Source organism: Penicillium hispanicum, assembly GCF_028827665.1.
Source record: "Penicillium hispanicum strain IBT 35686 chromosome Unknown utg000004l_segment0_segment0, whole genome shotgun sequence".
Classification (NCBI taxonomy): domain Eukaryota; kingdom Fungi; phylum Ascomycota; class Eurotiomycetes; order Eurotiales; family Aspergillaceae; genus Penicillium; species Penicillium hispanicum.
In genome coordinates, this window is record NW_026623196.1 from 638,902 (window position 1) to 663,917 (window position 25,016).

The 25,016-nt window shown below is 51.6% G+C and overlaps 14 protein-coding genes across 14 annotated transcripts; 7 read left to right on the top strand and 7 right to left on the bottom strand.

Moving 5' to 3' along the window:
- Positions 1 to 3: 3 nt before the first annotated feature.
- On the bottom strand, positions 4 to 2,315 carry N7459_003988 (fungal specific transcription factor domain-containing protein; the record flags this gene model as incomplete). Its single annotated transcript, XM_056943172.1, has 6 exons — positions 4 to 459; positions 529 to 1,421; positions 1,472 to 1,869; positions 1,924 to 1,971; positions 2,036 to 2,192; positions 2,258 to 2,315. 6 exons carry the CDS (start codon positions 2,313 to 2,315, stop codon positions 4 to 6), a joined length of 2,010 nt encoding a protein of 669 aa, XP_056800055.1.
- A 740-nt stretch (positions 2,316 to 3,055) lies between these two features.
- N7459_003989 (cytochrome c oxidase subunit 7) lies at positions 3,056 to 3,703 on the bottom strand (the record flags this gene model as incomplete). Its single annotated transcript, XM_056943173.1, has 5 exons — positions 3,056 to 3,085; positions 3,170 to 3,201; positions 3,267 to 3,327; positions 3,407 to 3,485; positions 3,675 to 3,703. 5 exons carry the CDS (start codon positions 3,701 to 3,703, stop codon positions 3,056 to 3,058), a joined length of 231 nt encoding a protein of 76 aa, XP_056800056.1.
- Positions 3,704 to 3,949: 246 nt separating this feature from the next.
- On the top strand, positions 3,950 to 6,460 carry N7459_003990 (uncharacterized protein; the record flags this gene model as incomplete). Its single annotated transcript, XM_056943174.1, has 1 exon — positions 3,950 to 6,460. The coding sequence occupies one exon, from the start codon at positions 3,950 to 3,952 to the stop codon at positions 6,458 to 6,460; it is 2,511 nt and encodes an 836-aa protein (XP_056800057.1).
- A 434-nt stretch (positions 6,461 to 6,894) lies between these two features.
- N7459_003991 (uncharacterized protein) lies at positions 6,895 to 8,158 on the top strand (the record flags this gene model as incomplete). The annotated part of the gene is made up of 3 exons (XM_056943175.1): positions 6,895 to 7,082; positions 7,145 to 7,320; positions 7,389 to 8,158. 3 exons carry the CDS (start codon positions 6,895 to 6,897, stop codon positions 8,156 to 8,158), a joined length of 1,134 nt encoding a protein of 377 aa, XP_056800058.1.
- Positions 8,159 to 8,865: 707 nt separating this feature from the next.
- N7459_003992 (arylamine N-acetyltransferase family protein) lies at positions 8,866 to 9,848 on the bottom strand (the record flags this gene model as incomplete). Its single annotated transcript, XM_056943176.1, has 2 exons — positions 8,866 to 9,418; positions 9,478 to 9,848. The coding sequence occupies 2 exons, from the start codon at positions 9,846 to 9,848 to the stop codon at positions 8,866 to 8,868; spliced, it is 924 nt and encodes a 307-aa protein (XP_056800059.1).
- Positions 9,849 to 10,496: 648 nt separating this feature from the next.
- Positions 10,497 to 12,182, top strand: N7459_003993 (uncharacterized protein; the record flags this gene model as incomplete). Its single annotated transcript, XM_056943177.1, has 1 exon — positions 10,497 to 12,182. The coding sequence occupies one exon, from the start codon at positions 10,497 to 10,499 to the stop codon at positions 12,180 to 12,182; it is 1,686 nt and encodes a 561-aa protein (XP_056800060.1).
- A 1,241-nt stretch (positions 12,183 to 13,423) lies between these two features.
- N7459_003994 (uncharacterized protein) lies at positions 13,424 to 14,851 on the top strand (the record flags this gene model as incomplete). The annotated part of the gene is made up of 1 exon (XM_056943178.1): positions 13,424 to 14,851. The coding sequence occupies one exon, from the start codon at positions 13,424 to 13,426 to the stop codon at positions 14,849 to 14,851; it is 1,428 nt and encodes a 475-aa protein (XP_056800061.1).
- Positions 14,852 to 15,265: 414 nt separating this feature from the next.
- On the bottom strand, positions 15,266 to 16,140 carry N7459_003995 (type 1 glutamine amidotransferase; the record flags this gene model as incomplete). The annotated part of the gene is made up of 2 exons (XM_056943179.1): positions 15,266 to 15,571; positions 15,625 to 16,140. The coding sequence occupies 2 exons, from the start codon at positions 16,138 to 16,140 to the stop codon at positions 15,266 to 15,268; spliced, it is 822 nt and encodes a 273-aa protein (XP_056800062.1).
- A 491-nt stretch (positions 16,141 to 16,631) lies between these two features.
- N7459_003996 (FMN-binding negative transcriptional regulator) lies at positions 16,632 to 17,399 on the top strand (the record flags this gene model as incomplete). The annotated part of the gene is made up of 1 exon (XM_056943180.1): positions 16,632 to 17,399. One exon carries the CDS (start codon positions 16,632 to 16,634, stop codon positions 17,397 to 17,399), a length of 768 nt encoding a protein of 255 aa, XP_056800063.1.
- A 453-nt stretch (positions 17,400 to 17,852) lies between these two features.
- On the bottom strand, positions 17,853 to 18,572 carry N7459_003997 (thiamine-binding protein; the record flags this gene model as incomplete). The annotated part of the gene is made up of 4 exons (XM_056943181.1): positions 17,853 to 17,919; positions 18,052 to 18,154; positions 18,355 to 18,469; positions 18,513 to 18,572. 4 exons carry the CDS (start codon positions 18,570 to 18,572, stop codon positions 17,853 to 17,855), a joined length of 345 nt encoding a protein of 114 aa, XP_056800064.1.
- Positions 18,573 to 19,508: 936 nt separating this feature from the next.
- On the top strand, positions 19,509 to 20,657 carry N7459_003998 (inositol-pentakisphosphate 2-kinase; the record flags this gene model as incomplete). The annotated part of the gene is made up of 2 exons (XM_056943182.1): positions 19,509 to 20,363; positions 20,448 to 20,657. The coding sequence occupies 2 exons, from the start codon at positions 19,509 to 19,511 to the stop codon at positions 20,655 to 20,657; spliced, it is 1,065 nt and encodes a 354-aa protein (XP_056800065.1).
- A 467-nt stretch (positions 20,658 to 21,124) lies between these two features.
- On the top strand, positions 21,125 to 21,433 carry N7459_003999 (uncharacterized protein; the record flags this gene model as incomplete). The annotated part of the gene is made up of 1 exon (XM_056943183.1): positions 21,125 to 21,433. The coding sequence occupies one exon, from the start codon at positions 21,125 to 21,127 to the stop codon at positions 21,431 to 21,433; it is 309 nt and encodes a 102-aa protein (XP_056800066.1).
- Positions 21,434 to 22,650: 1,217 nt separating this feature from the next.
- On the bottom strand, positions 22,651 to 23,344 carry N7459_004000 (nucleotide triphosphate diphosphatase NUDT15; the record flags this gene model as incomplete). The annotated part of the gene is made up of 3 exons (XM_056943184.1): positions 22,651 to 22,812; positions 22,883 to 23,088; positions 23,236 to 23,344. 3 exons carry the CDS (start codon positions 23,342 to 23,344, stop codon positions 22,651 to 22,653), a joined length of 477 nt encoding a protein of 158 aa, XP_056800067.1.
- A 700-nt stretch (positions 23,345 to 24,044) lies between these two features.
- N7459_004001 (uncharacterized protein) lies at positions 24,045 to 24,807 on the bottom strand (the record flags this gene model as incomplete). Its single annotated transcript, XM_056943185.1, has 2 exons — positions 24,045 to 24,095; positions 24,148 to 24,807. 2 exons carry the CDS (start codon positions 24,805 to 24,807, stop codon positions 24,045 to 24,047), a joined length of 711 nt encoding a protein of 236 aa, XP_056800068.1.
- Positions 24,808 to 25,016: the final 209 nt, after the last annotated feature.

Consider the following 25,016-nt stretch of genomic DNA (forward strand, 5'->3'; position numbering starts at 1 on the left):
TCGCTAGAAATTGCCAATATTCTCCCACGTATCACTGCCTCGAAGGAACTCCTGTCCCTGGGAGAAGAAATTAGTAGCGAGAATGGAGAAATCATCGTTGGAGAGGGTTAGCTGCTGCGGGGAGACCAAAGAGTGCGCCGTATAGCCCTGGGATTCAGGAAAGGGTGTATTGGTATTGAAGCTCTGAGGCCGATAGCTTGACGACCGTTCCTCTTGCGCATTTAAACGCGTAGGTGCTGGTAACGGAGAGGTCTGTGAAACCTCTGCTGCCACCGTTGGGGGACCGGTATATAATGAGTTCCCGAATAGACGCCTGGCAGAATCGGCATCGCTGTTGGATGAGTATTCCAGGATTTCCCAGAATTTGGACAGGTCGATGAGAAGGCTTTGATTCAGTGCGTCTGGGTCAGGCTGATAGGTAGCTGAGACGGCATCTTCTAAATGTAGGAGTCTTTGCGCCTGATGAAGATAAAGATCGGTCGTTAGCGTAAGGCATTCTCGATGGAATGCGGGGAGGCAGACACGCACCAAACGTGCCATGTGAGGCCACCTTTGGCCGATCTGTTGCACAAATTTGACGCATTTGGTGAATCTATCCCGTTTCTGCTCACTGATGGTTGGGTCGTCCGTGAAGCTTAGCTGGAGCTCGATGGTAGCCACTACCGCGGCACTATATCCTAGCAAGGGATCGGACACCAGGAATGATTTCTCCTCGAAGTAGTTGATGAAATGGATGATCCACGTCGTGTGCGAAGAGATGAGATCGGAGGTATGTTGGAGAAAGATCTCTGGGATTGTACTTCGGAAAGTACGCAGACTGAGCGACAGCAGTAAGGGGTGGTTCAGAAGACACAGGATAGTGTGGTACATAAACTGATTCAGGAACCACGGGCCCCAGTACTCTCGATGTTCTTGCAACTCCTCTGATGATCGGTCTCCCAGGTGAGCAGGTTTGAATCGATGCGTGAGAGGCATATGCGTCTCAAGATCCATTTGAAGCGCAATAATTTTGGAGTACTCAGAATGAGGAGACCATGGCGGGACGTTACTTGGTTTTCCACGAAGTCGAACATATCGAGCAGTTCTTGCGAAAGCTTCGCTCAGCATGATTACATAGGCAATGATACCTTGATCGTGTAGCTCGCCTCTTTGCACATCTGGAGAGGTTGGTTCCGGGGATAGGATCCGCGCCGGGCGGGACGGGCTTTGGGGGTAAGGAGGACCTCCGATTCCTGGAATGTCTAGGATCGGGAACTCGCCCCCGTGGAGCCGCTTGAGAAGGCATATGCTCCAAAAGCATCGGCGGCGTTCCTCACGAGGAATTGCGCCCTCTGAAGACCGAGACTCTAGTCCAAGATTAGCGCATTGAGCCAAATTCATGGCAAGACTGCTGTGGATGCTGGAACGATGCGTATTTCCGTCTGTTTGACTGAGTTAGCAAGGAGAATCAGAATTGCAGCAATAACCTTACTCGTAAAGTCTACTAAGCTCAAAAGACACAGACACTGAAGTGTTGATATTTCAACAGGCCCCTCTGAGACTCGTTTCATGACGAGACCGCGGGCCACCTCTGCATACCCATTGATCAACTTAGTGAGGCCACTAGCATCACGGTAAGTATCCGAGAAACGAAGGCTCAATGCTAGAACGGCATAGATGATCTCAATATCTCGTTTTTGGAGACTAGCGAGGAAACTGTCCCGATGAAAAAGAGGGAGTGGCTGAGAATCGCAATACAAGAGATACAGCTCTGCGATGAGAGTGATCTCCTCCCATGATGGTAGGACAATGGAGGCGCTGGGCTCAGACAATGTTAAAGCTGGAATGAGGGGCTCATTTGCTATCGAGCTTTGTCTCCTTGATCCCGTACTGGAATTGGGTTATCAGCAAATAGGTCAGTGGTTGGACCAGATACAAGCATACTCCAGATGATCAAGCACCGCTTCTAGCTTGTTCTCTAATCCTAGTAGCCTGTTTACCTGGAAACCAAGTAAGTTAGCGCGGGCTGTCTAGGCCAGTAGCTGGGAGATATTACCAGAGTCTGAGATGTTGGCACCGACGAGGCATTTGGCCTGGAGGGTTCCTCCAAGACCGGTGGCCGACGCCTCTCTTCTGCATAGACACAGTGTTGACGTAGTCTTGCACAAAGAGAGCAGACCGGCTGCTCTCCTGGACATTTGGCCTTCTTGCGTCTGCGGAAATTGTCAGTCATGGTCTGGATATGGAGAAGGTGAGTAGGCCAACCTGCATGGCTCACAGGCTTGTCGGACCCGCTTCGCCGGGCGCTCCGTATCGACAGAGTCTGTTTGATCCATTGTATATTCTATGAACCCCAGTTACTGCCCCATATCCTTGCAATGACCGTTTGGGACTGCCATCACCACTGGAATGTGGGCACCAAGGCTTTGGATTTATATGGGGAGACAATTGTGGCCTGGATTAGGGACCAGACTGAAATATAATCCACCGGGCCAAAACGAATCCCAATGGGCACGACAGGAGACAATCACATTCGCTTCTCTGCTGAACATAAAGTCTACAAGGTCTGGAGGTCGGCAGGCGCGGCGTCCAGTGAATGACTAAGCAACACTTTTGCGGATGCGGAGGGTGTAGAGAGGTAATCGTAGACAGAGTGGGAGTGTATAGAGCAGTTAGAACCCGATCACAGGTTCATCACAGTCATGATTGAATCATCATTTCTAAACTGCGGCGTTGAACAATTACCACAGATAGTTCAGGCGAACTCTGACTCAGGACGCTGCATGCTACGGAGTTGCGGATGTCGGCCCAATCAGAGGCCGACGAAAATAAGCTTACACGTCAGATTGAAGGCTCGTTAAACAATCAGGTTACGTGATCGAAAGGTCATTTAGCTGTGGAGAGACTTTTGCAGAGGCAACGGATCTTGGATTGGCGCTTTGGTGTTATGTACAGCCCCAAATCGTCAGTATGCCTGCGAACCCATCTAAACCATCACCGGAGTAGAAGTACACCAAGACAGAGGCAGTCCAACACTGCATCTTCCACGACCAGTTCAATTATGAAGTCACGCCATTTAGTTCTTGCCGAACCAAGTCTTGTGGCCCTGTTATGATAATCAGCATGTGTTAATGGAACTTCCGGGGCCCTGGCCGCCTTTGACGGAGGCAACAGAAGGAATGAAACTCACGAAGACCATGCGGATCATGGCGTAGGTGGTGGCTATAACCGAATCAGTTTGCTGCCCATCTCTCTTTATCCGCTTGATCAAGTTATGATCCACTCACCAGCACCGAGGCCGTAGACAGAGATCAGATAGGGGTACATGATGTAGCCACTACGGGGGGTCTGCCAGACAAGATTGCATGTCAGATGGATGCTGATTGTTTTGCCGGGGAAAGAGGGGGTGCCTCTGGGTCAGACTGACCTTCCACCATTGACGCTTGCCATCGTGGTTCTGGAACAGACGCTGGTAGTGGGGGACACGGTTCTCGCGGAACACGAAACTGATGGTAGAGATCAAAGATCAGCAGATGTTATCAAATAGAGTGGTATTCGAGCAAGTCTGCAGCGGAATCCATGTCAATTGAGCAATTGACTTCCTGCGAACCGAGGAGCGAAAATCGGTCGGATTTGGAAACGCGCGCGGGTGAAATGAATTCGGCGGACAGGCATCCAGGGTAGGCTCAACATACCCGGCCATGCGAGGCGCAGTGCGGAACATTTTGGCGGTTGGAATCACGAAGCGAGGACTGGAGTGGGAGGAGGGAAGGGCGATGGCACGACGTCGTTGGGCTCGGGAGAGCTGCAACAGGTCACCTGACTTTCCTCTTCCTTCCGCTGCGTGGGCTGACTAAGGCAACGCCCGAATTGGGGAAGCGTCATGGCGGTTGGATTTCACGATTGAGCTGCAGACTGCATCGAGGCACAAGCATGCTTTGCGAGCATTCGCTTGCTCTCCGCATACCCAATGCGACCGGCTCTTCTTCGATTACTGAAGAGGCCATCTTCCCTCTCTCTCCTCGACTCCCTGACGGCCTCTCCGGTCGGAATTGAACAGCTCGAGTCGAAATACACACGCCTACGGTGCCAATCGCGTTGCGCGCGATTGCAATTGCCTATTGAGGACGACGAAAGTCCTACAACTCAGTCAGAATTTTCCTCCAACCCTGCCGAACGCAAGAGCCGCGAATACCCCGGCTTTTCCATCTACGAGATTGAACCGCCCAAGAAGAACCCAAACCGGGCATCTTGTCGCCATGCCAGTCGACCCGATGGAATTAACCGAAGGAAATCTTCAAGGAATCATCCCAGTATACCGCAGGAGAAGCTAGAATATGAATCGGATATTGGGCACACCAATAATATTGGGTCACGACTTGTGGATTCATCAGCGCACAAGAACAACTTCGAACTTTGGGAGGAACTTCTCCGGTTTCGTCAGCGTCATTATGGTGATAACGGTACGAGGGTTATTTGGGAGGGGATGACAGCTCGTTTGGAGGGAGTTCGGTTACCTGTGACGGGAGATCGAGCCGACTTCTTCTGGGAAAGCTTTGTGGCCCTGGGACTCAAACAGGAGCTTCTCTTGCGGGACGTGTTGCAATATGCGGTTGAATTATGGCAAAACGAGGGGTGCTATTGGCCGCGACTGTATGAGAGTGTCGTCGGTGGTCTGCTGGATCGAGGCATGATAAGACAGGCCCTTCACTGGCACCAAAAGCTCCAGCAGTCTGGGATTGCCAATCCCAGCGATCTACTACTCGTCCTTCGGCCAGCCCTTTGGCCGGCGTCCCCAAGTACTGAAGCACCAATTCTGGCAAACATTCCACCTCGACCAAAGGCTGGTCGTCGGCAGACGTTCAAAAATCTATGCCGCTTCACCACTGGCCACCGGATTTATGGCCCCACTATATCAGCACTCGTGCACCAAGGCCACGGTGAAGATGCACTGTCGATGCATGGATTTTTTGTTAGACGCCAGGACCATCCCAGGAGCTTTCAAGAGCTACAACCTTTGCTAGATTATGCGGTCAAATACGGGCGACGCAAAGAGTTCGAAGATCTTCGAGCCTATGCAAAGAAACAGTTCCCGTCCGAAGCCTCCATAATCGATCAAAGTACCGTTAATGAACCCGACCCTTCGGCAAGAAACCCAGACCTTGGGTCTTTGGCAAAGACATCCTCCAAAAAAGACGAGCTAGGTGCCAGGCTTTTTGCTACCAGGGCCCTCAATTTCGAAATGGTCTTGGGTAGTTTGAAGCTCCTTGGTGTATCGGAAATTGGCCCACGCGCTTTACGTGAGATGGCTGTCAAAGCCGATGACAGCGCAGACATCTTGGCGAAACTCAAGATGATTCGGCAGTCTGGGCTGTCAATCGAAGATTGTGTCTTTACACGGCTGATCCAAAAGTTAGCGGCGCAAAGCCGTGGTATCCTCCTTTCTGATGTGTTGCACAGTGATCTCCATCCCGATGTGTTTGAAGATGCATCGATGCAGGAGTCATTGTTGATTTCAAATTACATGGCTCGAGACTGGCGCCAATATACTCTTTCTCTGGCAATACTTGCAGAACATTTTCCCGACTCGCCCGGTCTACTCGACATACATTTCCGAAAGCATCTTGCTGCGGGAGAATTGAACGCGGCATCTAAGATTGTCGACGAGCTGACCCTGCATGGCAAAACGCTGAGCGAACATAGTGTTGATGTCATGGCTGAGAAAGTGCTTACGCCTCGCCGGATGCGCCATCGGCCACCGCCAGGTCGGCGCTCATCCTGCGAGGAAGTGATGACCGTCTTTAAAGTTCTTCAGCGCGTGGTTCCTGCGGGAGCCTATGTTAGTGCTGCATTCTGGGAGGAGATGCTCAAGCGCCTGGGGATGGGGGGCTTCTGGGAGGAGCTGCATGAATGCTGCCACTGGCTGGCCCGTCAGTATTGTCGCAGTCCCGGATGGAACGCGAGGCCTGCCGCGACTCTGCCTTCTGAAGGAGTACCGGCGTTGGGTCGAGACGGCCGGATGCTTGAACTCATCTTCACTCGCGAGATGCAAGCTGCCATAGTTAGCTGGGGCTTTTTGTTCCGGGTGACCAGCGAAACCGCATCGACGCACAGCTATTTGCATCCGGCCACGGGCGACAAGCTCATCCCCTGGGTGCGCGGTATTGTTCTTCTTCGGGAGCTGGAGCGCGTCGGTGGTCTTCGTCTCCGAGACGGTGAGATTCGGAAGGCGACCCGTCATCGGCTCCAAATGCTATTTGGGCAGTATTGCCACTCCGCGCGGCGCATGAACCGGATGCTGCGCCGAAGGAATCCTTATAGTCTCCAGCGCGTGGTCGACGATATCAATCGTGCCTGGGGTGCGCTTCTATTTGAGGGTAGTGGCCATGCGTACTTTGAGCGACTTGTGAATCCCTGGCGGTCACTATGGTCGCAGCGGCGCTCGGCGAAGGTGACCTTGTCGCGGAAATTACCCCGGTGAACGTGTGCTTAGTTGTTGTATGTACAGTTAGAAATGTATAGATACCAACGAATTATAATGCACAGCTCGGACGGCGTTGTCGGGCTGTGTCACGCTTCGTCGTCAGCTCTTCTCACAGCCCTTCTTCAGCCAGGCTTGGCTAGACTAGGCGGCCATATAGATCACGGTGGAAACTCGACTCGGCATTCGAGCGACTGCGTGGCCAGGCCCAATCATGGTTAGTACGCGGGAGGCGACGATCCACGATCTAAGAATAGTTGAGACGGCAACGCGGCCTGGCCCCGCTATAGTATGGATCGTCAGAAGCCTAAACATTCCATGACAGTCCGCGGCCGCTCTTTATTATTCTCTTTCCACTCCTCCTGCATTGTTTATTTGCGTCCGTTGGTCGGTGCTATTTCGTCTCCCACATTCTATTGCATCTCAAGAACAGCATGCGACCTTTCAACTTCCTGGCGCTGCTGCCCGTCGCCCTCGCCAACCCGCTGAATGTCCGCTCGACCGCCTGCAACAACTCCCCCGATCTTTGCTCCAAGACCTATGGCGAGATCACACATCTGGGCGCCCATGACAGTCCCTTCTTGCGCGACTCCAGCACCAGTGATTCTATGTTTGGTGACCAGTACGTTCTGCTCTGCGCGGCTTCGCGACCCAACATGACCTGACCCTCTTTTCTGCCCATAGGTACTACGACACTACCACCCAACTCTCAGCCGGCGTTCGCTTGGTGACCGCTCAAGTACACAAAAGCAACTCCGAATGGCGCCTGTGTCATAGCAGCTGTGACTTGCTCGACGCGGGCTTGCTGAGCGACTGGCTGAAGGACATAAAGAGCTGGATGGATGACAATCCCAACGAAGGTGCGTCGGAGACTCCCTTGCGACATGCAAGGTACAGCCACGATACTGACGCTCGATGCGTGATCTAGTGGTCACTATTCTACTTGTAAACTCGGACAGCGCAACCGCCTCCGACCTCAACACCGAGTTCACGACCGCCAACATCACCGACTATGCGTACGAGCCTAGCTCGACCTCGGCGCCATCCTCATGGCCGACCCTCCAGACAATGATCGACAAGGGAAAGCGTCTGGTGGTTTTTGTCGCCTCGATCGATTACAGCTCCGACTACCCCTACCTGCTCGATGAATGGACCTACATGTGGGAGAACCCGTACGACGTGACCTCGCCTTCCAACTTTTCCTGCACCCCGAACCGGCCATCGGAAGTCGCCAACGATGTCTCGACAGCGCTGTCGTCGAACCGCCTCCCACTGATGAATCACTTCCTGTACTCGAACGATCTCTCGGTGATCAATGTGGAATACCCGAACGTCAGCTACGTCAGCACGACCAACGGCCCGTCCGGCGGGGTCGGTAACTTGGGCAGCACGGCGACGAAGTGTAAGAACGCGTGGAATGGCCGCCAGCCTACTTTCATCCTGGTGGATTTCTTCAACACTGGCCCTGCCATCGACACTGTTGACAGCTTGAACAATGTGACCAACGCCGTGGGACGCTCGTCTGTCTCGACGTCCGCGTCGACTTCATCCAGCGGCGCATCGTCCATCAACGGGGTCTTCAAGGACTTGGTCGAGTTAGCAAGCTCTGCCAAGTCCGGCGCTACCCCGTCCATGGGTAATTGGATCTGGGTTGGTGGAAACTGGGGCAGCATTCTGGGCGGAGGGATCTCCCTGTAAATGCATTGTTGCTTGTTTGGGCATTGTTTCATTTCTTTTTCCTAAAATATCGTGCAGCGTTCTGGTTTTTTTTTCCCGGGTATTCTTTCGGGCACCTCGCGGTGGATTGGGGACTTTATGACGACTTGGTCTTCGCCGGCGAACTTGGTACGTACAACATGGATATAGGCCTCGGCCCTGGTATATGGTTGGCTCCGTGCATACGCACGATAAAAGGACCTGGCGTTCTGGATGGCTTTTTTTGAGACGAACGGAATGAACTGTGATAGTATTATTAGAACAAATGCAGCAAATTCGGTGTCAAACAATATCCTTGTTTATTGCGTGGCTGTGAGTATCTGTGGGCAGACCACTGAAGGTGGTGTGGCTTGTCCATTCGAGTACAAGCAACTATCAGACTATGCGAGTATAAGATCAAGCTACGATGGAGATGACTCTGCACTGTCGTGTCTGTCATTTTTTGATTTCCGGATCGTTTCAGCGGTGGTAATTTTTGGTCTTCTCTTCTGAAGGAACATTATTTTCTTGCAGCTTCCTCTCATAGACCTAGGAATTAAATAAATGATTGGATACATTGTTAACCGATCTCAAGATACCACATTCCGGGACCCAACCGGGATAACAAACAAATCTGGGAGATGGTTTGGGCGAACGATGAATGCGAGAGCATAAATTCTCTCAAAGCTTAGGTCGTTCATAGTATGATCCTAGGACCCGATGGCCGAATCTTTTCCAGAAATGGCATGTTTTTCAGTTTCGGTCAGGTTTATATCAAAATGGTCACGCAAAGCCTCAATTCTCTCATTCTCGGTTTCGCATGTCTTAATCAAGACATTCTTCCCGCCCTGGTTTTCTTTCACTTTCTCTTGGTCCAGAATCATCTTCCCGTAGACTTTTCCTTCCTTTCTTAAAAATCGAACCACGAGCAAATGGGATGTAAGGAAACATGATGCGCTCCGACTGGTGTAGAAATTCATCACCTCAAAGTCTCGCTGGAAGAATTCAATCTCAAAGAAAGCGTACGCAGGCTTCCAGGGATGGTCAACATTGTTGCGAAACTGATAGGTCCAGAGATCTTTCCGCCGATCTGAGAGACCCGGCACGTTGCCGTAGAGTAGCCGCAATTCCTGCGTACCAATATTAGGCGTGACCGTGTCCGTGATCAGAGGTAAGGGGATAGTTGGCCCATCTCCGCCGTATCCAACGTCAACCATGTATTGGACACCACTTTTAAGAGTGACAATATTCACAGCATGCTCCCTGAATTGAAAAATTTTAGTACCATTGGTATATTGACAGGCACGTCCGCTCAGGCTTACCATCCTGACCAGCCGGAGGTAGGGTGGCTGGTCTCCCGGTAGAGACGGGCTCCAGTCAAGTATACCTGGAATCCTAGAATGCACAGAACGTGGTACAGGAAAATATTGTTTTCCATGCAATAACCTCCTCGGCCCCTGACCACAAATTTGTGATAAATTTCGACAACGTCTAAAGAGATCGAAGGGTTTTGACTGTAGTGCAATGCGACATTCTCATACGGTATGCGGCAGATGTGATGAGCTTGAATGGCTGCGAGAAAATCCAACTCCAACCTGGGATTTTGATTGCGTTGGAATTGCGCAGGTAGTTGAATATATGTCAAATACTCATCGACTTGATCGACTGTGAGTCCCGAATTGAAACTCGCCATTTGTGAACAGCTTGTAATGGAGACTTCAAATGTGGAAAAATATTTGAAAGCTTTCGTCGCAGGCTACAGATTTAGGAAGAGGGGGTTATATTATAATTTAACTTGTGGGTCAGACGCTGTATTCAGAAAGTCCAACCGAGTTGGCGATGACTCTACTTGTAAGCAAGGTCAACAGCCGTCAACTGCTAATCTAGTGTCAAAGCCAGCTGGATCGGTATAGACTAGTATGTATAAGGATGAATAAGACCTCCCAGAACCATCAGATGAAAGGAAACAACTCCAACGAATAGGAAAGTTACTGTAATAAACCTCTCCACTTTTCCACATCTAGGCCGGCGCTATTCCAAAAGTAGTGTGCCGGAACGATCGCGCTACTTTCACCAGCATAGAACCAATCTTAGCGTCGAGTAGCAAGATAATAGCCCTCCCTTTCTTATGTATTCCTCTGGCTGGTATAAATATTCCTCTAACCGAAAAGTTGCTGGTTCTAGGTATAGAGCAAATCATAGTATCACAGTAATATAAAAGGAATATTTCCCCCACCCTGTGAACATGGTCTAAATTCTACGGCAGTTCAGGGATCAGATTGATTTTGTGTCCATCAATTCCACGTCTTACTTGCAGTTCTTCCCAACAACATATCTAAAGATGATAAGCAGCATTGACCTGTCACCGATTAAAATTCCGCCACCCACAACTCTCAAAGAAATCCGTACCTCCAAGCTGCGCTCCTTTGGCCCCGTCCTCTCCGGAATCGACAAGCAACAACGAACTGGTAAACTCTACGTCTCGCAACTTGGCCTGTCCGATGACGAACATGACCTTACCTTCCACGGTGGAATAGACAAAGCTATCCATCAATACTGCTCGACGCACTATTCATTCTGGATTAATTCATTCCCGCCGGCCGAGATCTGCGCGCGCTTCGTGCCTGGGGGATTTGGCGAGAACTTCGTCGCGGATGGATTTGACGAGAGTAATGTCTGCATTGGTGACTTGGTGAGAGTTGGCCCCGCAGGTTCTCTTCTTACTGGCGGTGGCAATGGTTGCCTTCTGGAGGTCAGCTTGCCGCGACAACCTTGCTTCAAACTGAACCAGCGCTTCGGAATCAAGAATTTCGCTCCTCGCACCCACCAGGAGGCCAAGACGGGATGGTATTACCGTGTGAAAGAGGAGGGCTGGATCGAAGAAGGGATGGAAATTCAAATCGTTCAGAGGAGCTATCCTAAATGGTCGATTTCCCGGCTGCACCATTACGTCCATCGCGATAAGGAGGATGTTGCCGTGACGCAAGAGCTCATGGCAATTGAAGAGATGGGTGCCGAATGCAAGGATGTTTTCGCAGAAAGGTGGCACAAGTTTCAGCAAATCAAAGCTGCTTCCAAGAAACCTCCCCAAACGTGGAAGGATGTCAAGGTCAAGAATAAATCTTTCGAAACGCCGCGGATAGTTCGGGTTGATCTTGAACTGCTTCGCAAATCTGTTGAACCATGTGACATAGCTCCTGGGAGTCATGCATTGCTCAAGCTCCCAAACGGATTGAAACGAGCGTACTCTATTGTCAGTGGCAGCACGAATTCTTTTGTGTTAGGAGTGGCCCTGGACGACAACAGCCGCGGCGGATCGAGTTATATCCATGATAATCTCAGTCGTGGAGACATCATTTCTGTCGGGGCAATCTCCCAGAGCTTGCCCATGGACAAAATGGCGTCGCATCATATTTTCATCGCCGGAGGCATCGGAATCACGGCATTTCTAGCCATGATGAAACGTATCATAGATACGAACCAAACATTACACCTTCATTATGCCGTCAGAACAACTAACGACATCGCATTCATGTCCTTCCTGTCTCATCTCGGTCCCAACGTTACCACCTACGACAGCTCCAGAAGAGAGCGCATGGATATTGCCGATATCTTGAAGAATCGGATTTGGAACAGTCATGTATATGTCTGTGGGCCACAGCGCATGATAGATTCAGTGGTAGAAACCGCCACTGTTGTGGGCATGGACTCCAATGAGGTGCATTATGAGGTCTTTCAAGCTGACTCGTCAGGAGACCCCTTCACCGTGGAAGTCGTATCTAAAGAGAAAAGGGCCAATCTGCAGGTCGAATCCAATCAGACTCTCCTCGGTGTCTTGAAAGATGCTGGCTTTGAGATTGGCAGTTCCTGTGAGGTAGGCAACTGTGGAACTTGTAGAGTTCCCATCAGGCACGGAAGGGTGGAGCATCACGGCTCTAGCCTTAATGAATTCGAACGGAGGTCTGAGATGCTGGCCTGTGTTTCTCGAGGTGTTGGTCACATTGTGGTTGGAGTGCCTGAATGCTAACCAGTTAGCATGGAGATAATATCACTGGAACCTCAATACGCGCTGCGTACGTTCATTGCATCCTCAAGATCACTGTTTCAAAGCTATGGGCGGGCGCACCATGAGATGGATAGAAGGGCAGAATCCAGCCAAGTAGACAGGATGACTTTGTTGATTGAAAATGCAGATCAGTTTTCTTGGTCCATCTGAAGTCAAACCCATTCATCCTATTCTCCCTTATAAGGATCTGGAGGAGCAAGCTCTGACAGTATGGGCTAATCTTCTCGGGCGGATAGGGATAAATAAACCTGAGGTCAAACGGAACCAATTTAGGATGATTGAGTTGATTGATTGAAGAAAGAATAAATATCATGGAGCAGGTTGAAATACCCCTTGGATAGATAGGTACAGAAGTGTTACGACAGCCGTAACCGACCAGAATACCAAAATAATATACAACAACAAAAGGGGAAGTAGGTCACTTGGTATAGCCTCTAGTGGTAAGTTACCGTTCCATGTCTCGACAACATCTTTCTTTTGTCTTAGATGTACGTTAGTCTTCGTTACCTAGCCCTAAATAACAGCGTATGAAGCTTGTATTTACGCCAGCACAGGGCAGAAGTAATTCAAGGAAACGGTCATTACCATATAATGAGACATAACAGAATCCAGCTAAACCAAAACCTTCGATATGCGTCGTGGCGTGAGTGAATATAGCAGGCGGTCAAGATCGGCGTAACAGAGCCCAACAGATTGGGTGTGCAGAAACTTCTGGTCACTCCTTATTGCCAGTACCTTACAATTGTTGTCCTCAAATCTTTTCTCCATTTCCATTTCCATTTCCATTTCCTGAGATCCTTAGGCCGGCAAGAGCTATCATTTCGCTCAAGTCCCGAATCCTTACTAGACTTGCGGGCAGTCAAATAACATCATGTATAAACCAGCTCCACCCAGACCCAAGAAAACCAATATTGTCCGCTCGCGCAATGGCTGTAGGAGCTGTCGCAGACGTCGTACCAAAGTATGCTTCCTTGTAGAACTTGCAAGGTATTCCACTGACCTCGCCAACGCAGTGTGATGAGAAGAAGCCAACATGCGGGACCTGTACTAGGCTGGGCATCACGTGTGAGAGTGTCAAGCCGGATTTGAAGTTCAAGCTTGTCTCTGCACTCCCTAGAAAGAAGCCAGTCTCGAGCTCAGGTGAAACCGATTCAAGTTTCTTGAGACTACAGCATTTCGGCAAACATAGTCGAGGTTTCGATATGCCTAATATCGACATCATCCATGCATTGCAACATACTGAACGAGATGTCTTCTACACAACCTACTGGGAGGATCACTGCCTACCCGCTCTACATCCAATTTTCCGTTCTGCCTCTGAGCTGCTTGGGCTTCCGGCCGTGAGAGATGCTATCCTCGCTCTATCTTCATGCAACTTCAGCCGCATTGATGCCGAGAAGAAACACTCAAAATCTTTCGCGACCGTGGGCATATTCAGCCCAAACCTCACACACCTAACGAGGAGTCAGCTGTACTATTCGTCTGCAATCAGAAGATTTATCTCATTCACTCCAGACGACTACCAACATGATGTCACACAAGTCCTTATTCTTTTGGTCATCTTTGGATACGTCGAAGCCTCCATGGGTAATTTCGACGGATACTATCATCATGTCCAAGGATTATCGGCATTTCTCGTCGAGCTTCGCAACACCACTGGACTTTCAATGTTCAGAGGCCTTCTCACCGCATGGTTGCAGTCGCAATTCTTAGTTTGGTGGGCCCGCACATATTTCAGTTCGCTCGAGGTCCAGCGACATCGGCCCCCAATTTCTTTTCCGGAGGCCCTTGAAGGGAATTGTAGCTCCCTCTACGACCGGCGGGTTTCGGCTCTAAGCATATTGTGTGAATCCCATCGACTCAATATGAAGGAAACCTTGAAATATTGGGAAGATCGAATAGTTCTAGAAGGTTCCGTCACAAGCCTTCTTCATCCAGATGGACATGATTTAGAAGACTGTCTGTCGCGATTAGAGGATGAGTCCAAAAGGCTCGACAAGTGGCTGCTGCTTCTGCCACCATCAGAACAACCGCTCATGGACGACGCTTCGGAATCATCGCCCATATTTTTTCAGACTCACGATGCGGCCCTCAACTTTGCTTACTATGTTGTGGCTCGGATTATGCAATGTACATCCTTCTTTCACAGACTACCATCTCGTGATCCCCAACAGCTTGGCAGTGAATGCTGTGAGGCAGAACCCTGGGTCCGCCTGCTACTACGAATTGTGCAAGGAACCGACATGCAAATGTCCATCATTCGAAATAACTACACAATCGGATTTTCTGGCATGCTATTGGCTGCGTCTCTCCGCTGTCAGGACGCCATTCTTGGTATGCAGATCAGGATGTGGCTACAATCTCTAGCGGAGAAGCAGCCGACAGAAGAAGGGGCTTTTCCTGTTTATCAGACTCTTGCTGTTGTTAAGGCGATCAACTGGCAGAGGACGATGGGCTGCGATGTGTTCGGGGTTTCACAATCTACGGACGATGGCGGCGGAATTCCTAAGTTCACTCATTATAACAGCCAGGTTATCACTGCCCTTTGGTTTCATGGGAAGCGGAGAGCTACCGGCGACTTTTTCACTCATTGTGTAGAGTTGCAAGAAGTATACGATAAAGTGATTTAGGAACATCTTAAAATTCATGTTGCAGTCACAGAGCTGGCCCCAGTAAAGCTCCCTTGGTGGCTAGGATGGCCAAGCTATCCTCATATACCGTGACTGCAGGAAACTACTATTTACGAGAAAGTGTTGAGTAGAAGCTCCATGGCAATTTGGCTGCTTCTAGCATTATTGGTACTTCTCAGGTCCCGATTGGCCATTTTCGGCCTTCGAACGCCGAGAAATTGGCTAGAGTTCTTCAAGATGTGACATCAGCTGCTGGATATTACTCCTCGCAACCACGGACGAGAATGTTGACTATTGACCACTTCAAGCAGTCAATGTTTATACTACAATATGGTAGTCTCTCATTCAGGTAATTTTCTTCGGTCATTCACAATTCGTTTGAATTTCCTTTTTAGGCACCATTCTAGAACTTGATCAGCACATCACATCCCCAGATTCCTCATCCAGCCACTGAATAACCCGCTCCATCAACTTAATACCATCGGTTGGGTACTCGAGCTTTTGCACCTCTCTCTCCAATTGCTCAGTAGTGGAGTTCCCATTGTACTCCTTATCCTCTTCAAGAAGCAACTTCCTGGCTAACATATTTGAGATTTCTGGATGTGCCTGGAAGGAGAGGACTGTGTTCGCTTCATTGATGAAGCATTCACGATTCGACGCAAGGTGGATGAAGCCAGGTGCTGGTTTGACGACCTCTCGGACATGGAACTCGGGGGCTTTCTGCAATAGAGTCAGAAAACGACGATGCTGGGAAACGGGTAAGGTGAACCCACGTAGGAACCGGTGGACGCAGCGAAGGGGAAAAACCTTTTGCCTGCCTCCGTGAGAGTGATATCCTGAATAGCAGCCTGTACAACATCAGTTCGAAATATGCGACTGTTGTAGAACACCAGAGATATCCCTACAATTGGCCCAGTTGGAACAGCGCCGACTTCCCCACCCAGTGCCCTTGCCACGAGTTGATGGCCCCAACAAATACCAAGAATTTTTGTTTTGGGCGAATCGCGCTGGACGGTGCGAACGAAATCAACCACTCCCAGTACCCAATCTTCCGATGACGATGCGTCTGCCTTGCCGCCGCTGAGAGCAATCAAGTCATACTGCGTGGGATCCGGAAAGTTCCTCTCGACGACAGGGTCGTAGAGGTCGACTTCTGCGGAGGGGGCAACAATGGCAAAGGACTCCTGCCAGGCCTGCCGAACATCTGTCCAGAATTCATGGTTGTCTGATGGAGTATTGATGAGAACGGCAATTCTCAAGGTCGTTGATCTGCTCATGGCTGCTTTCATAGGGTGAAGTTCGATCTTGACAGTGTAGGTCGTGCTAGATCGAGAGACCTTCCTCACTATATATACTTCTCAGTACATCCATAGATTCGCAATCTTCAACCCCAACCACTTCTCTACCCAACCTCAGTCTTCTGAGCGTATCGTTTCCGTTGACCAGATGAGGCAAGCTTATCGAGAGAATATTCGTACCACGGACACTTTATGCAGTCATCGGTAACGAAGTGGGTCGATGGTTTCCAAAGGTGGTATGCGGGAACGATGACGAGCCGCGGTTGGCTCCTTCTTGAATCCATCCATCGGCCCTCCTACTTTCGATAACGTCGACACCTCAAGCCTTTGTTCTAGTGTAGTCGGCGTTATACCATGATTGGGCCAATAGGAATCTGGATGACTCACTTTTGAAGAGCCTAGGACTATATATAAGACTGCTGATGTAGCCCCCGTAGATCGAGGTAAACCACATCTTTCAATCGTGTCTTCCAACGTTCAGAATGTTTCTTCCACCTGTCCATGCTGAAACGGACACTGCCGTCCTTTACCAATTCATTCGCGAGAATCCCCTAGGATTGCTCATCACGGGAATCAAGTCGTCTCAAGATTTCTTGCAATGTACCCATGTCCCCTTCGTGCTGGACCACCCCGAGGAAACCACATCATCGGCACCACAGGGCCGTCTTCGTGCACACATTGCCAAGCAAAACCCACAAGTGCGAGGCATGATCGAGGAACTCGCGCGCAAGCCCAATGTGCTCAATCTCGACGACACCGTGCTAGTGGTGTTTAATGGCAAACATGACCACTACGTCACGCCCAAATACTACGTCGAAACCAAGCCCGACACTGGAAAAGTGGTCCCCACCTGGAACTACTCGGCCGTGCAGGTCTACGGCAAGCTGTCTCTGTACTACGACTCCAAATCTCCAGAAGCGGGCGCTTTTCTGGTTAAACAGATCGATGATTTGTCCGAACACACCGAGAGATCAGTCATGGGGCACACGGGCGGCGAGAAGCCACAGCCGTGGAAGGTTTCTGACGCACCGGAGAAATACATTGAGTTGATGCAGCGGAATATTGTTGGAATCGAGATTCGGATCGAGAAGATCCAGGGGAAGTTCAAAATGAGCCAGGAGATGAGGCCCGGTGACCGGGAGGGTGTGGTTGCAGGTTTTGCGCGGTTGGGTGGCGAGACGGGGGAGGCGATCTCGGCCTTGGTGAAGGAGAGGGGAGTCCTACATGATCTGAAGACAAGCAAAAGATAGACGAGTCCTATAGAATGTACTTCGTTATGGATCTGTCGTCCACTTCAAGTGTCGTCTTTCTAAATCCAACATGAAGGCCTTGTCTATGAAGATGTCGTACATGATCTTCGGGGCTATCAAGTGAATTACTTATACAAAGTAACTGAGAGCCTCCGTTGTTCTCTGTAGTTAAAGAGGCAGTATATGTGGGTACAGTGATCCCCTGTTAGTTTGTACCCCCTTGATTTCGAAACCTCAGTAGATTCAAAACCCCTCTAAATTGAATATTTTGGCAGCCTAGATTATTCGAATTGGATTACTGTATGTGTTCAGGGTATGTACACGGTCGGGGCCGAGGACAGTCTCGCGGATTGAGGCATTCAGACCCAAATAATTTTATGAGTGGGCAGTTCCGACCTTAGATGGAGAGTAGAGAGGAAGATAATCCAACATTGTCACGGCAAGAGAGACCGTCTATTCCTTCCCAAGCAGTTCCCGCACCTTGTTCACCTTGTCTTCGAAAGACTGCTCTTTGTCTGTCCTGTACCCGACCGAGATAGTGGTCAGCACTATACTTGACTCAATGCACTCACTGCAGGAAACATGATCCCACATCATTCAACAGTAAAACAAGAGATCGCAGCCCGTGAGGGGAGCCAAAGGAAAATCTCACCTCGATCCTGCTCGGATATCAGTCTGGATCCGTACAATCCCCTGCTGGTGAAGAAGCGTATGCGCCTGACCGATGACCTGAAGCACTCGGTCCCAGGGCCCCTCTATAACTGGCTGTCAGTATTCCGGAACAAAGCGACCATGTATGATATAGCTGATGGAATGGACTTGTTTTGGCTTGTGTGATGCGTCCTGGGTCTCGGGTCTTGTGTCACAGGGACACAGTTTGAGTTTCGACCTCGCTGCAGGAGACAGAAAGCCACCAGAGCACAAAAGAAGAGACTGGGTGACAGAGAGTACGCACCAAGGGTGGTGCCTGCTGAATGCATGACATATTTGACACCGGATTGCTCGATTAGCCGCTGGACGTCAGCAATTTGGGCCGAGACCGAGGCGGACGCGGTGCCGATCTGGAGGGTCTATGAGTGTTTGACTGTGGCTTGTACCAGGAGACGGACTCACGGGGATCAGACAGAAGTCCGCTGTGCAGTGAGCAGGCGTGGGGAGGGAGTTGGACGCCATCGTGGATTGCGATGTAGGAAGTTGGAGTTTGGAGTTGGAGATTTGGTGGGGTTGCGGAGGACGCGATGTATGACTCGGCGTTGCACGCCACCCCAATCAGACATGTCAAATGCTCCCCTTCTTGCAGTCCGCAATGGCCGTCAATTTTGATCCCGACACTCCCTCGCGCCATCCACAGGGCTGAAACATACATCCCTGGCAGAGACCTCACTCGCTCCTCGGTCTTTCCAGCACGGCTTGACCAGCGCAGGCGGAGAACGCAGAACGCAGAACACAGAACGCAGAACCTCGCGTTGACCGCCGGTCGCCTGTCTCTTTTCACCAGCTCGCAGGTCGCAGCGCCAGCATTATTTCATCTCGTGCGGGCAGCCATCGAGACCCTGATCTCGTGCACGATCGTCTTTCCAGGGGCAGCGCCACTGATGCTATGATGAGCCCCCACCGAAGGAACTAAACCCTGCACGCCATCCCGCTTCAAACCCCCCCCCCGGGTTCACCTCGCTGGGCTCTTTTGCCGATCGATCGCGTCCCGAACGCCTCGGTTCTTCCAAGGCCCGTCGGCGGTCTCGAACGTGGTGCTGTCTGATGTCTAATCGCTTGGCCGTGCGACAATTGCGTCTTCGTTTCCTTCCGCACTCTGGTCCACAACCGCGACCAATTTTTCCAGATCTACCGGGTCGATACTCCGTGTTAGGCGCGCACTCTAGCCGTTCTGGAATTGTTCTAGCTTCTTGCACTGAGGTTCATGCATCAGCGATCTGGCCCAGTAGCTTGTCTTGCGTGACCCAATCGTCTTCAACGGCCTTCACCGCACCTTGAGAACCCATCAACTACTTGAGTCTGGTCGGGAATTCCAGTCATTATCTCTGATCTTTATCCACTGACGAGTCATGGTCGTTGGCGCCTCTCTCACCTATCTCCCATCATTCCCCACGAATGACCAAACCCAGTCTCCTTGAGCTCCCGCCGGGAGTTCAACTCCGTTACCTCGCTGAGGGCGGGGCAAATGTGATCTATCGCTTCGTTGCGACGCCGGTGAAATCGGTGCTGACCGTCAAGAGAGACCCCCGCTGGCCGCTCTCTCCGGTTGCTATGGACGGCGTCGAGCATGGTGCTCTTCCAGCTCGGCTCAAAGGAAAGCTGCTCCGGCTACGAAAGGAGACCGCAGCCGACCTTTCCTATACTGAGATCGTTCACAACTTCAACACCATTGTGCGACCGCTGTTTCAACCCCAAGAGCTCGTTGACCAGACCCTCGTCAGACTGCCCGAAGGCTTGATCCAGCAATGCAATAAAGAGCTCCACATGGACGAACTGAGTGGCAAGCGCCCGAAAAAGCGACATGGTGGCTTCCTCTGTCCGAGCGAGCCGTTCGGCCTGCTGATCACCGACATGACCACCGTCGACGAACCGGGTGCCACGCTGGCCGAGCTCAAACCGAAGTGGCTCATCCAGTCGCCGTCAGCGCCGGACACTGCGCACCGGTGTCGAACTTGTGCTTTGAGAGAAATGAAGAACCATGACGCACGGTCACTCGGGCTGAAAGAGCAGCGGTCTTTCTGTCCCTTGGACCTTGTATCTGAGCACTTTGAAGACGTCCTGCGCGCCACGGCTTTCATAAAGGGCGGCACCGATCGAGCTCGGTTAGCTCGCATATTATTCCAGAACCCGATTTTACACAAACTGCAGTCCCAGCAGAAAGCCTGGAGCCGAGTTGGCTTGTACGGACCGCCGTCAATATCACAGCCGTCCCTCGACATGACTCTTCGGGACTGCACAATGTTCATCAAGGTATGTGCTAGCTACGATCTCGCACCAAGCCATACTACTTCTCACCCGCATAACTTGCAACCCAAATGCTGACATTATCAACAGATCCCCAGCGACGAGAAGTCTCCCGTCGAGATCCGGCTGGGCGATCTCGACCTGAAAACAGGTGCAGGTGGCAAAGCGCAGTACTGGCGAGATATAGAACTTCACCTCCTTGACGGCGGCTGGTATTGCGCATCCAATAGCAGCCAGGACCCAAGCGAATGCGCCTTGCAGTATCTGCGGGTCAACAAACCCCATCACATCCTAACATAACGATCGACAGCCGCCTTACCCTCAGCTTATATTGAATTTCCGGTGTTTTTCTTCCGTGTCCCTTGTTGCTCTGCAAATGACCCAACAAGTCTTAATGTCTATAGCGCGAGGCATTGGCCGTGCTTGTATAATATCCCAGATTGCGGAGGGTGTTCTCACTGGGTGGTCTTCTGATGTTTATTCTACAACTCCTTTTCTCCATAATCCATCTCACGTATAGTACATCTACTCCCAACAAGAGAACACATTGCATACCGAGCTGATCAGATCTGAAAACCAATTGACTACAAAGAATTAAGTACAACCCCTTTGTCCAATATCATTCATGCCAATCCTGGCAGAAAAGGGGGAATGGAAACGAAGCGAAGATAACACAAGAACTCTCCAGAAGCCAACCCATCATCTAAGCATTCCCCAGCTCTGCTTAAAAGCATACCAACGACACATATATCCCTGTTCATAGCCGAATGCTCTTACATCACCTCACCCGATGGATTATCCGGACTCGCAAACAAGACCGAGCTCACCTTCTGTCTCTCCCTCAGAAGTGCCGGCTCAGTAGGCGCCGGGGCATTGAGAGCACCCTTCTTCGCCGACGGCTTGACCTGGAAGGTGCTATTGGGCACAGGCGCGAGGGCCAACAACGGACTCGGCGTCGGAGTCGCAACGGAAGAAGAGCCCGCGAGCTCGGGGACGAGCTCTCCCACCAGGTCTCCCAGCAAGTCTGGGTTTCTCCCAACGAGCTTCTCGACCGCGGCGATGATTTCCGTGGATAGAGTCTGAGAGGGAGCGGCAGAGCCTGAGGAAGTCGGGGTTGCCCCGTTGTGTTTGTTGAGGACGGGGGTCCATGATGGAGACGGAGTGGGCGTCGCTGGTGCAGGACTCGGCGTGGCGGACGAAGCGCTCGGTGCGAGTTCTGGGATGAGCTCGCCCACGAGATTACCGAGAAGATCTGGGTCTCGCCTCAGCACCCTTGAGCCTTCTTTGTCCAGGGATGGGGCCGAGGAGATAGATGGGGTTGGCGTTGGAGATGCCGGCGTGGCGGAGGAACTGGGTGCTAGTCCTGGAACTAGCCCGTCCATGAGGCTATCGAGAATGTTCAACTGTCTCTCGGCGATGGCTGGCTTCTCCCGCCCTTCGAAGGAGAAACCACTACTTGGCACCTGCGAGGGAGTTGGAATGGGCGTTGCCGAAGCTGGAGTCATCGATGCACTGGAGCTTTGGGCTAGTTCTGGAAGTAGCTCTCCAACCAGATCTCCGAGAATGTCTCTTTTCAGGCCTTGGCTGGTTCCGTCGCCGATTTGGTTCAGCACGCCAGTGAGCTCGTCACTTCTCTTGGCCGCTCCCATCTCTGTCGGAGTTTGACGAGAAGCAGGTGGAGATGCGATGGAAGAGGATGTGGTTGCAGAAGAGCTGGGCTCCACTAGGAGATCACCCAGAATGTTGAACTGAGCTGCAACTGGGCCACTCCAAAGGGCCAAGCTCGCGGTGAGAAAGGCCTGCTTGAACAACATTGCGTTGGTGAACGAGAACGACGGTGTAAAGAGTGAAGTATGTCAACTATACTTGTGCCAACCAAATGAATGTAAGGAAAGTCGGGTCCAAAAGAGCGGCAAGTTGTCCGCGTACATTGAAGGGATAAAAGTGACTTTATAAGCCTGCCATCATTGCTATTTGCTGTGTGACAAACCACCCTCATGATCCAGAGATGCACGTTCTTACATTCGATCACCCCAGCACACACGAGCCGGCGCTTCAAAGCTTGTTGCTGGCCGAGGGGTTGCACAAGACACCCATAGCTTCTTTTGCAAGAAGCACACATCCCAGTGGTTCTTACCAGCTGGACCAAATGCGATCGACAGGGCACAGGTCTATGCCCAAATTATTGCAGCGGAGGGACCAAGAAGGGTCAATCAACGCCCATCCTCCTTCAAGATCAACGTTTGGAACGACATTGGACGCACATCAGAAAAGCCCTCAAAGAGCATCCCATCTACACCCGAAAATCAGGCCGCTGTTGCAAAAGACTCAACAGCGGCAAAAACAACTTTCGTCCCTCAAAGTCCTTGTCAGCACGCATCTGCGTCTCCCCATCGGCTCGCATAGCCTCCCATGAAGCCCATTCCCATGCGTCGCACTTGTTGACTTCCAGGATCTTGGTATATTGTCAGCACGACAGTTCTGCACGGGAAAGGGGCCAACAAAAAGCAACGTGATCTACACACCTCCGGCTGGGCCGATTCCTCGCGGAGCTGAGCGCCCATGAAGATAGTGACGTAGTGCTTGCCTTCGGCTTCCATCACGTCGTTTGTGGCCGTGAGGAAGCGCGGGCTGCAGATGGCCAGGCCGGTTTCCTCGAGAATCTCACGCTGCGCGCAGTCCTCGAAGGATTCGTTGGCTTCCAGGTGTCCTCCTGGTAGACCCCATGTACCTGCAGCGCCGGGGGAGATGCTTGTCAGTTTATGGCATTTTGCTTTGTTTCACGGCGTGATAGATTTGGAATGCGAGTGATGGATGCATCAGAAGCAGCCGTGGATAGTACAGTAGAAACTCGCCCGTCACGGAGTCGTTGACTCACCGGCGCCGTGGCTTCCCTTGCGCTTGCCCAGGATGAACTTGCCCTCCTTGTTGGTCACGAAGACCGCCACGCCTACTCTCGGCACGATGGTTCCCTGAGTCGGCGACATTGCCACTTTTCTGGAACCTGAGCGGCGTGGTGCAGGTTCGATGTCGATCTGCCAGGGGCAAAAGAGATCGTCGTGGGGCACGGCGGGGTATCAGGATCTGCGAGGAAAAGAAACGACAAAGAGGACAGAGCCCTCGACCGCTGGATATATACTTGGTTGTCTTCTGGTATATGAGGCGGTGCCTAGGCAACAATGACTGGCTTCTTAATGCACCAACGAGGCATAATCACAGGGCTAAGAGTATGGGTATAAGGCGCACGCATGATCAGAGCATAGCCCGATTGAATTGATCCACGACAGCGCAGTTACACCAGGCGCCGATCGAATTTCTTCTCCAGTCACTGATTGCCGCAAGGGCTACGCCCCTGGTTCATAGGCGCAGCGTTGCAGTGAGGCGCAAAATCCCGGGATTATCTCGGCCATTATGCGGCTACTCGTAGGCAGTGCCACGGAAGCCTGGCGAGAAGCTCACCCAACTATACCATCGTCCTTTGGACTTGTGCTTGTTTTTATCGGAATGAATGGCAGGAGCCGCCGTGATAGTGGTATTCATTTCCCGGGTGCGACTTAGGAGATATTTGAACTACACCGGCACACTGGACGAGGTCCTCTACTCGGTTGTCAACATCAATCTCATCCACTTCATTACGGAGACTGTTTACCGTCTCAAGTTCTCGATCAAGTCAGTTCCTATGCTCAGTCACTCAGAGCCGAAATACCAGTCCGAGACGACGGTGCCAATGGCCGCCACCTGCGTGGGAGTCAGTAAATACTAGCAACAAGGCTGAGACCAACGTGCTTACCAGTGAGATATCCACGCCAGGGATGATAACCAGGTCCAAGGCCGGCCGATGGCTATTCCCGCGCGAATTTCTCCTCAAGGCCAGTTTCTCGTTGTGCGTGATACTCTCTCGCACCTCGGCGATCCTCCTGTCCCCATCCACGACATCGAAGAAGGCAAGCACCTCGCCGTGCTTCTTCACCGTCAACGTCACCTGCTTGTCCTCGTCCCTCTTACGATCATCCGCAGCGCCATTCCGAAACGAAAAGTCCAGGTTGATACGGTTCCACCCCCACGACGGCGTCGCCTTGGCGATCGCCGTCTCACTGGGATTGCTGCCCGGGAGGGTCATCACCCAACTGAACGGACTGGAAAGCGGCTTGGTATGGAGATCAAAGAGCGGCAAGCCCGAGGCATCCCGGATCTCGCGACATGCGCGACCGCCGTATCTGCGGCCGGTCGCGGTGAAGGCCGGCATGCCATCCTCGTGGGTGATGCGGTATGCCACCGCGGACTGGGCGTCCCCGGCGGGCTTCAGGACCAGCGTGGTCTTGACTTCTGCGATGTGTTCCTGGCGGAACGCGACCTGGCGCTCTGGCGCTTTCAAGGCATAGCGGGGGCCGGATGTCTTGGTGGTGATGGTCCGGTCTAAGCGCGCCTGGGTGTATGTAGTGTAGGACATGATGGCGGACGGGGCGTAGGAGTTACTTGGAGCTCCTGGTTGATGCCGGATGGTTATATCTGCGCTGCGCATCACAGCGCGCGGGAAATGCCTCGCTTGGGAATGGAAGCCCGCGCCCGATGACTTCAGCGGAGTCGCGGCTCTTGGCGGTGCTCAGGCGGTGCTGAGTTGGGGCCAAAGGGCGCGAGTCTTGAGAAATGGCGCATCTG